The sequence below is a fragment of the Heterodontus francisci genome, unplaced genomic scaffold (genome assembly GCF_036365525.1).
Source record: "Heterodontus francisci isolate sHetFra1 unplaced genomic scaffold, sHetFra1.hap1 HAP1_SCAFFOLD_645, whole genome shotgun sequence".
In the NCBI taxonomy this organism is placed as follows: domain Eukaryota; kingdom Metazoa; phylum Chordata; class Chondrichthyes; order Heterodontiformes; family Heterodontidae; genus Heterodontus; species Heterodontus francisci.
In genome coordinates, this window is record NW_027141506.1 from 700,650 (window position 1) to 711,349 (window position 10,700).

Here is a 10,700-nt window from a genome sequence, read left to right on the forward strand (position 1 = left end):
CATTTAGACACTTACAGTGAGTTAAACACAGTTAGACAGTTACAGAGTTTTCAACACAGTTAGACAGTTACAGAGAGTTCAACACAGTTAGACAGTTACAGAGAGTTAAACACATTTAGACAGTTACAGAGAGTTAAACACAGTTAGACAGTTACAGTGAGTTAAACACAGTTAGACAGTTACAGTGAGTTCAACACAGTTAGACATTTACAGAGAGTTCAACACAGTTAAACAGTTACAGAGAGTTAAACACATTTAGACAGTTACAGTGAGTTAAACACAGTTAGACAGTTACAGTGAGTTCAACACAGTTAGACAGTTACAGTGAGTTCAACACAGTTAGACAGTTACAGTTAGTTAAACACAGTTAAACAGTTACAGTGAGTTCAACACAGTTAGACAGTTAGAGAGTTAAACACAGTTAGACAGTTACAGTGAGTTCAACACAGTTAGACAGTTACAGTGAGTTCAACACAGTTAGACAGTTACAGTGAGTTAACACAGTTAGACAGTTACAGAGAGTTAAACACAGTTAGACAGTTACAGAGAGTTAAACACAGTTAGACAGTTACAGAGAGTTCAACACAGTTCGACAGTTACAGTGAGTTAAACACAGTTAGACAGTTACAGAGAGTTAAACACAGTTAGACAGTTACAGAGAGTTCAACACATTTAGACAGTTACAGAGAGTTCAACACAGTTCGACAGTTACAGTGAGTTAAACACAGTTAGACAGTTACAGAGAGTTAAACACATTTAGACATTTACAGTGAGTTAAACACATTTAGACAGTTACAGAGAGTTAAACACATTTAGACAGTTACAGTGAGTTAAACACAGTTAGACAGTTACAGAGTTTTCAACACAGTTAGACAGTTACAGAGAGTTAAACACATTTGGACAGTTACAGTGAGTTAAACACATTTAGACAGTTACAGTGAGTTAAACACATTTAGACAGTTACAGAGAGTTAAACACATTTAGACAGTTACAGAGAGTTAAACACAGTTAGACAGTTACAGAGAGTTAAACACAGTTAGACAGTTACAGTGAGTTCAACACAGTTAGACAGTTACAGAGAGTTAAACACATTTGGACAGTTACAGTGAGTTAAACACATTTAGACAGTTACAGAGAGTTAAACACATTTAGACAGTTACAGAGAGTTAAACACAGTTAGACAGTTACAGAGAGTTAAACACAGTTAGACAGTTACAGTGAGTTCAACACAGTTAGACAGTTACAGAGAGTTCAACACAGTTAGACAGTTACAGAGAGTTAAACACATTTAGACAGTTACAGTGAGTTAAACACAGTTAGACAGTTACAGTGAGTTAAACACAGTTAGACAGTTACAGTGAGTTCAACACAGTTAGACAGTTACAGTTAGTTAAACACAGTTAAACAGTTACAGTGAGTTCAACACAGTTAGACAGTTACAGTGACTTCAAAACAGTTAGACAGTTACAGAGAGTTAAACACAGTTAGACAGTTACAGAGAGTTAAACACAGTTAGACAGTTACAGAGAGTTAAACACAGTTAGACAGTTACAGTGAGTTCAACACAGTTAGACAGTTACAGTGACTTCAACACAGTTAGACAGTTACAGAGAGTTAAACACAGTTAGACAGTTACAGAGAGTTAAACACAGTTAGACAGTTACAGTGAGTTCAACACAGTTAGACAGTTACAGTGACTTCAACACAGTTAGACAGTTACAGTGAGTTAACACAGTTAGACAGTTACAGAGAGTTAAACACAGTTAGACAGTTACAGAGAGTTAAACACAGTTAGACAGTTACAGAGAGTTCAACACAGTTCGACAGTTACAGTGAGTTAAACACAGTTAGACAGTTACAGTGAGTTAAACACAGTTAGACAGTTACAGTGAGTTAAACACAGTTAGACAGTTACAGAGAGTTAAACACAGTTAGACAGTTACAGAGAGTTCAACACAGTTAGACAGTTACAGAGAGTTCAACACAGTTCGACAGTTACAGTGAGTTAAACACAGTTAGACAGTTACAGAGAGTTAAACACATTTAGACAGTTACAGTGAGTTAAACACATTTAGACAGTTACAGAGAGTTAAACACATTTAGACAGTTACAGTGAGTTAAACACAGTTAGACAGTTACAGAGTTTTCAACACAGTTAGACAGTTACAGAGAGTTAAACACATTTGGACAGTTACAGTGAGTTAAACACAGTTAGACAGTTACAGAGTTTTCAACACAGTTAGACAGTTACAGAGAGTTAAACACATTTGGACAGTTACAGTGAGTTAAACACAGTTGGACAGTTACAGTGAGTTAAACACAGTTAGACAGTTACAGAGAGTTAAACACAGTTAGACAGTTACAGAGAGTTAAACACAGTTAGACAGTTACAGAGAGTTAAACACATTTAGACAGTTACAGAGAGTTAAACACATTTGGACAGTTACAGTGAGTTAAACACATTTAGACAGTTACAGAGAGTTAAACACATTTAGACAGTTACAGAGAGTTAAACACAGTTAGACAGTTACAGTGAGTTAAACACAGTTAGACAGTTACAGAGAGTTCAACACAGTTAGACAGTTACAGAGAGTTAAACACATTTAGACAGTTACAGTGAGTTAAACACAGTTCGACAGTTACAGAGAGTTCAACACAGTTAGACAGTTACAGAGAGTTAATCACATTTAGACAGTTACAGTGAGTTAAACACATTTAGACAGTTACAGTGAGTTAAACACATTTAGACAGTTACAGTGAGTTAAACACAGTTAGACAGTTACAGAGAGTTCAACACAGTTAGACAGTTACAGAGAGTTAAACACATTTGGACAGTTACAGTGAGTTAAACACATTTACACAGTTACAGTGAGTTAAACACAGATAGACAGTTACAGAGAGTTAAACACAGTTAGACAGTTACAGTGAGTTAAACACAGTTAGACAGTTAGTGAGTTAACAGAGTTAGACAGTTACAGAGAGTTAAACACAGTTAGAAAGTTACAGAGAGTTAAACACAGTTAGACAGTTACAGAGAGTTCAACACAGTTCGACAGTTACAGTGAGTTAAACACAGTTAGACAGTTACAGTGAGTTAAACACAGTTAGACAGTTACAGAGAGTTAAACACAGTTAGACAGTTACAGAGAGTTAAACACAGTTAGACAGTTACAGTGAGTGAAACACAGTTAGACAGTTACAGTGAGTTAAACACATTTAGACAGTTACAGAGAGTTAAACACAGTTAGACAGTTACAGTGAGTTAAACACAGTTAGACAGTTACAGTGAGTTAAACACATTTGGACAGTTACAGTGAGTTAAACACATTTAGACAGTTACAGAGAGTTAAACACATTTGGACAGTTACAGTGAGTTAAACACATTTAGACAGTTACAGAGAGTTAAACACATTTAGACAGTTACAGAGAGTTAAACACAGTTAGACAGTTACAGTGAGTTAAACACAGTTAGACAGTTACAGAGAGTTAAACACAGTTAGACAGTTACAGAGAGTTAAACACAGTTAGACAGTTACAGTGAGTTAAACACAGTTAGACAGTTACAGAGAGTTAAACACAGTTCGACAGTTACAGAGAGTTAAACACAGTTGGACAGTTACAGAGAGTTAAACACAGTTAGACAGTTACAGTGAGTTAAACACATTTAGACAGTTACAGTGAGTTAAACACAGTTAGACAGTTACAGAGAGTTAAACACAGTTAGACAGTTACAGTGAGTTAAACACAGTTAGACAGTTACAGTGAGTTAAACACAGTTAGACAGTTACAGAGAGTTAAACACAGTTAGACAGTTACAGTGAGTTAAACACAGTTAGACAGTTACAGAGAGTTAAACAGTTAGACAGTTACAGTGAGTTAAACACATTTAGACAGTTACAGAGAGTTCAACACAGTTAAACAGTTACAGTGAGTTAAACACAGTTAGACAGTTACAGAGAGTTAAACAGTTAGAAAGTTACAGTGAGTTCAACACAGTTCGACAGTTAGAGAGTTAACACAGTTAGACAGTTACAGTGAGTTAAACACAGTTAGACAGTTACAGAGAGTTAAACACATTTAGACAGTTACAGTGAGTTAAACACAGTTAGACAGTTACAGAGAGTTAAACACAGTTAGACAGTTACAGAGAGTTCAACACAGTTAGACAGTTACAGAGAGTTAAACACAGTTAGACAGTTACAGTGAGTGAAACACAGTTAGACAGTTACAGTGAGTTAAACACATTTAGACAGTTACAGAGAGTTAAACACAGTTAGACAGTTACAGTGAGTTAAACACAGTTAGACAGTTACAGTGAGTTAAACACATTTGGACAGTTACAGTGAGTTAAACACATTCAGACAGTTACAGAGAGTTAAACACAGTTAGACAGTTACAGTGAGTTCAACACAGTTAGACAGTTACAGTGACTTCAACACAGTTAGACAGTTACAGTGAGTTAACACAGTTAGACAGTTACAGAGAGTTAAACACAGTTAGACAGTTACAGAGAGTTAAACACAGTTAGACAGTTACAGAGAGTTCAACACAGTTAGACAGTTACAGAGAGTTAAACACAGTTAGACAGTTACAGTGAGTTAAACACAGTTAGACAGTTACAGAGAGTTAAACACAGTTGGACAGTTACAGTGAGTTAAACACAGTTAGACAGTTACAGAGAGTTAAACACAGTTAGACAGTTACAGTGAGTTAAACACAGTTAGACAGTTACAGTGAGTTAAACACAGTTAGACAGTTTCGGAGAGTTAAACACAGTTAGACAGTTTCAGAGAGTTAAACACAGTTAGACAGTTACAGAGAGTTAAACACAGTTGGACAGTTCCAGTGAGTGAATCTTAGACTGACAGTCACAGATAGTTAAACACTAAGACAGTTCCAGAGAGTTAAAGATAGTTCGAGCTGGAGGCAATTTATTTTCCTAATCCCCTTGATCTCTGCTCCTCCCTGTCTCTCTCTCTTCTTCCCCCACCCCCTCCCTGTCTCTCTCCCCCTCTCCATCACTCACCCAGATCATCCATGCTTTGCTGGCGTTTCTGTCTTCTGTTCAGTGTCGGCTCTTCTCTCTCTCTCTCTCTCTCGCTCTATGTATTTCAGCCTCTATCTCTTACCTGCAGCCCTGCTCCCTGTCCTGTCTGCTTACCGAGCACAGCCAAACTGCAGAAGCCCGGAAGCAGTGGGACGGAGCTTGGGGTTTTTTTTGAGGAGGAGGGCTCTGGAGAGAGAGCTGGCGGAGTGGTTTCTTGGCCTCTCCATGTAAGGAGATTCTGTTCAGAATTCCTGGCAGGAAGGGAGGGAGAGAGAGAGGGAGAGAGAGAGAGAAATTCTCCAGAAACATCCCCAGTTGGTAAAAATGTTCCCTGAAACTTGCACGGATCTGTGAATTGCTGGCCAACCCTGCTTTCGGGATCTGGATGGATTACAGATGTAGCAGAGACACACAGACACACACAGAGCCTGCTCACGAAAGCAAATTGCAGGGAACAGAACAGAGAATGTATAAAAGAGCACCAGGGGTTACAGGATCTGACTTTCGCCTGGAATATTTTGTAATGGAAGAAGGTGCATTTAATCCCGGTCTACTTTGTCAATCCCCCTCTGTTCAACCTCTCTAACCCGCTTCCCGATTCTCCTCTAACTCCATTCATAATCCCTTCTTTCCCAAGTCGAGGGAGCTTTACTCTGTATCTAACCCCCGTACTGTACCTGTCCTGGGAGTGTTTGATGGGGGACAGTGTAGAGGGAGCTTTACTCTGTATCTAACCCCCGTACTGTACCTGTCCTGGGAGTGTTTGATGGAGGACAGTGTAGAGGGAGATTTACTCTGTATCTAACCCCCGTACTGTACCTGTCCTGGGGATTGTTTGATGAGGGACAGTGTAGAGGGAGCTTTACTCTGTATCTAACCCCCGTACTGTACCGGTCCTGGGAGTGTTTGATGAGGGACAGTGTAGAGGGAGCTTTACTCTGTATCTAACCCCCGTACTGTAGCTGTCCTGGGAGTGTTTGATGGGGACAGTGTAGAGGGAGCTTTACTCTGTATCTAACCCCCGTACTGTACCTGTCCTGGGAGTGTTTGATGTGGGACAGTGTAGAGGGAGCTTTACTCTGTATCTAACCCCCGTACTGTACCTGTCCTGGGAGTGTTTGATGGGGACAGTGCAGAGGGAGCTTTACTCTGTATCTAACCCCCGTACTGTACCTGTCCTGGGGAGTGTTTGATGAGGGACAGTGTAGAGGGAGCTTTACTCTGTATCTAACCCCCGTACTGTACCTGTCCTGGGAGTGTTTGATGGGGACAGTGTAGATGGAGCTTTACTCTGTATCTAACCCCCGTACTGTACCGGTCCTGGGGAGTGTTTGATGGGGACAGTGTAGAGGGAGCTTTACTCTGCATCTAACCCCCGTACTGTACCCGTCCTGGGAGTGTTTGATGGGGGACAGTGTAGAGGGAGCTTTACTCTGTATCTAACCCCCGTACTGTACCTGTCCTGGGAGTGTTTGATGGGGACAGTGTAGAGGGAGCTTTACTCTATATCTAACCCCCGTACTGTACCTGTCCTGGGGAGTGTTTGATGGGGGACAGTGTAGAGGGAGCTTTACTCTGTATCTAACCCCCGTACTGTACCTGTCCTGGGAGTGTTTGTTGGGGGACAGTGTCGAGGGAGCTTTACTCTGTATCTAACCCCCGTACTGTACCTGTCCTGGGAGTGTTTGATGGGGGACAGTGCAGAGGGAGCTTTACTCTGTATCTAACCCCCGTACTGTACCTGTCCTGGGAGTGTTTGATGGGGACAGTGTAGAGGGAGCTTTACTCTATATCTAACCCCCGTACTGTACCTGTCCTGGGGAGTGTTTGTTGGGGGACAGTGTGGAGGGAGCTTTACTCTGTATCTAACCCCCGTACTGTACCTGTCCTGGGAGTGTTTGATGGGGACAGTGTAGAGGGAGCTTTACTCTGTATCTAACCCCCGTACTGTACCTGTCCTGGGGAGTGTTTGTTGGGGGACAGTGTGGAGGGAGCTTTACTCTGTATCTAACCCCCGTACTGTACCTGTCCTGGGAGTGTTTGTTGGGGGACAGTGTGGAGGGAGCTTTACTCTGTATCTAACCCTCATACTGTACCTGTCCTGGGAGTGTTTGTTGGGGGACAGTGTGGAGGGAGCTTTACTCTGTATCTAACCCCCCGTACTGTACCTGTCCTGGGAGTGTTTGATGGGGACAGTGTGGAGGGAGCTTTACTCTGTATCTAACCCCCGTACTGTACCTGTCCTGGGAGTGTTTGTTGGGGGACAGTGTAGAGGGAGCTTTACTCTGTATCTAACCCCCGTACTGTACCTGTCCTGGGAGTGTTTGTTGGGGGACAGTGTGGAGGGAGCTTTACTCTGTATCTAAGCCGTGTTGCATTGGCCTTGTGATTTTCTGTGAGCTTTGGATGCCTCCGTGCAAGGGATAATTCATAAAATATGTCACTGGGTTAGGGACCGTCCCTAAATTGTGCAGAAATTTGAATGCAGAATCCAGAAAGGTCAGTTTGGAATCTGCCACCAGACGCCAACGCAGACTGAAAGGAGACATATGAACAGCACCTCCGTACAGCAAAGTATTATAAGGTGGCAGCCAGTGACTCAGTTGGGGGCATTCTTGCCACCCCCCCCCCCCCCAAGTGAGAAGGCTGTGGGTTTGAGTCCTGTTCCAGGTAGGTGGACCACCAGCACAGTAGAGGGAACGCCGCGCTGTCGGAGGGTCAGTGCTGAGGGAGCGCTGCGCTGTTGGTGGGTCACTGCTGAGGGAGTGCCCCAGCAGGTGGGAGCTCACCCTGGCATCCTGGGTGAAAATTCATCCCTGGTCAAATCACAAAAACAGATGTTGTGGGTCATTTTTCACATGACCGCTTGTGGAATCTTGCTGTGCGTACATTGGCTGCTGCGCTTCCTACGGTCGTGCTGGGCCCCCGCCTGCCGAGAATGCGGCACGTCAATTTGGTCATGAACAATGGTTTCAAACTGTCGCTGGAACAAGGAAATAACTTGTTAAACAGTTCAGCCATGGCTGGAGAAACATTTGCATATTAACACATGAGGATTGGAAGGACAAAGGACCATTCCCTGACACATTGAACCCATAATGGACCTTGATCACCAGGTATTGTGTGTAAGATGAGCATTCCAGCGACTTCTAAGGTGATACAATTCAAGGCGTGGTCAGACCAGTTCGTCATATGACTAACTTGCTTGGCAAGCTGGGGTTTTCCGAGTTGTACAACAGTTTGAACTCAAAGACTGTTTGCTCCTGCATTGAGCAGATCTCTCCTTTCTACTCCCATTGCCTCTGAAGACACATGAACTCCAGGAGAGAAAAGTCTCCGACAGTGAACAAGGTTTAAGAAGACTACTGGGTCCCAGTGAAAAGCAAGATCTACCTGCAATCAAGGACTCTACAGTGAGCTCGAAGAACCGGAACAACAACTCTTCAGATACTGCCTCAAACTTTTCCACTTTATTTTTCTTCTGCTCTTTTCTGTCTCTATCTGCGTGTGTATCGCACACGCATGCTAGCATGGGTGTGTCGTGTATCCAAATTAGAGTTAAAGTTAAAGCCTTATAATTGGAAAGCGGTGAACAAGGATTCACCGAGGGGGGAGCTAAAAACACGGTGTGATTAAAATTAAATGCTGTTACAGTCAGACCAGGTGAAGGCTGAAAGGGAACCCGAGACCCCTTTCTCACCTGGTGGTGCAACTACATTCAAAAACAACTTCATTGGCTGGCACGGGAAAAACGTACGTCCTTTCAAACTTTGCCTGCATTTATGCAGCGCCGGGAACGATTATCGAACAAAGTTCAACACCGAGCCACAGCAGGAGATATTTGGGCAGGTGAGCTCGGTCAAAGAGGTCGGACTTCAGCAGTGTCTTAAAGGGGGAGAGGGGGAGGTGGGGAGATTTAGGGAGTGAATCGCGGAGCTTAGGGGCCTGTGGCGGTTGCCAGTGTCGGAGAGGTGCCCATTTGCGCGCAGCAAGATCCCACAGACTGCGCCACGATCGCCCCCAGGTCGTTTCCTTTCAGCACTGAGGGGCGAGGATCGATTGGCGGTCCTGGGACACCGGGTGGAACTCCCCTTCACTCCTCTTCCAGTCACGGAGCTGATGCGGCACATCCGATAGGGCAGGCGGAGCCCTCGGTTTAATGCCACTTCTGAAAGGCGGCACCTCAGACAGTGCGGCACTCCCTCAGTCCTGACACCGGGAGAAGGAGACTGCAAGGGGGAGACAGTGAGGGAGAGTGACAAACAGGGAGAAAGAGAGAGAGAGAGACAAAGAGAGAGGGACAGAGAAAGACAGTGACAAGGAGGGAGAATAGCAACAGAGAGAGAGAGAGACACAGATGGACACAGACAGCAGAGAGCGAACAAAAGAGAGAGAGAGCGAACGAGAACGGGGGAGAGGGAGGGCGCGAACGGGGGAGAGGGAGAGCGCGAACGGGGGAGAGGGAGAGCGCGCACGGGGGAGAGGGAGAGCGCGCACGGGGGAGAGGGAGAGCGCGCACGGGGGAGAGGGAGAGCGCGAACGGGGGAGAGGGAGAGCGCGAACGGGGGAGAGGGAGAGCGCGAACGAGAGAGAGAGAGAGCGAACGAGCGAGAGAGAGCGAACGAGCGAGAGAGAGCGAACGAGCGAGAGAGAGCGAACGAGAGAGAGAGAGAGCGAACGAGAGAGAGAGAGAGCGAACGAGAGAGAGAGAGAGCGAACGAGAGAGAGAGAGAGCGAACGAGAGAGAGAGAGAGCGAACGAGAGAGAGAGAGAGCGAACGAGAGAGAGCGAACGAGAGAGAGAGAGCGAACGAGAGAGAGAGAGCGAACGAGAGAGAGAGCGAACGAGAGAGAGCGAACGAGACAGAGCGAACGAGACAGAGCGAACGAGACAGAGCGAACGAGACAGAGCGAACGAGAGAGAGCGAACGAGAGAGAGCGAACGAGAGGGCGCGAACGAGAGGGCGCGAACGGGGGAGAGGGAGAGCGCGAACGGGGGAGAGGGAGAGCGCGAACGGGGAGAGGGAGAGCGCGAACGGGGGAGAGGGAGAGCGCGAACGGGGAGAGGGAGAGCGCGAACGGGGGAGAGGGAGAGCGCGAACGGGGGAGAGGGAGAGCGCGAACGGGGGAGAGGGAGAGCGCGCACGGGGGAGAGGGAGAGCGCGCACGGGGGAGAGGGAGAGCGCGCACGGGGAGAGGGAGAGCGCGCACGGGGGAGAGGGAGAGCGCGCACGGGGGAGAGGGAGAGCGCGCACGGGGGAGAGGGAGAGCGCGCACGGGGGAGAGGGAGAGCGCGCACGGGGGAGAGGGAGAGCGCGCACGGGGGAGAGGGAGAGCGCGCACGGGGGAGAGGGAGAGCGCGCACGGGGGAGAGGGAGAGCGCGCACGGGGGAGAGGGAGAGCGCACGGGGGAGAGGGAGAGCGCGAACGAGAGAGAGAGAGAGCGCGAACGAGCGAGAGAGAGCGAACGAGAGAGAGAGAGAGAACGAGAGAGAGCGAACGAGAGAGAGAGAGAGCGAACGAGAGAGAGCGAACGAGAGAGAGAGAGCGAACGAGAGAGAGAGAGCGAACGAGAGAGAGAGAGCGAACGAGAGAGAGAGAGCGAACGAGAGAGAGAGAGCGAACGAGAGAGAGCGAACGAGAGAGAGCGAACG

At 46.0% G+C, this 10,700-nt stretch overlaps 1 protein-coding gene across 3 annotated transcripts in view; it reads right to left on the reverse strand.

Moving 5' to 3' along the window:
* Positions 1-5,200, reverse strand: part of LOC137363922 (transforming growth factor beta-1-induced transcript 1 protein-like) — a 102,650-nt gene extending 97,450 nt beyond the window's left edge. For 2 of the 3 annotated variants that reach the window (XM_068027420.1, XM_068027419.1), the window contains exon 1: positions 5,027-5,200. In XM_068027420.1, the coding sequence (XP_067883521.1) occupies positions 5,027-5,039 (13 nt within the window). In that variant the 5' untranslated portion in view covers positions 5,040-5,200. The remainder of the gene's footprint in view (positions 1-5,026) is intronic. The other variant, XM_068027421.1, reaches the window with a different exon arrangement.
* Between the last annotated feature and the right edge of the window lie 5,500 nt (positions 5,201-10,700).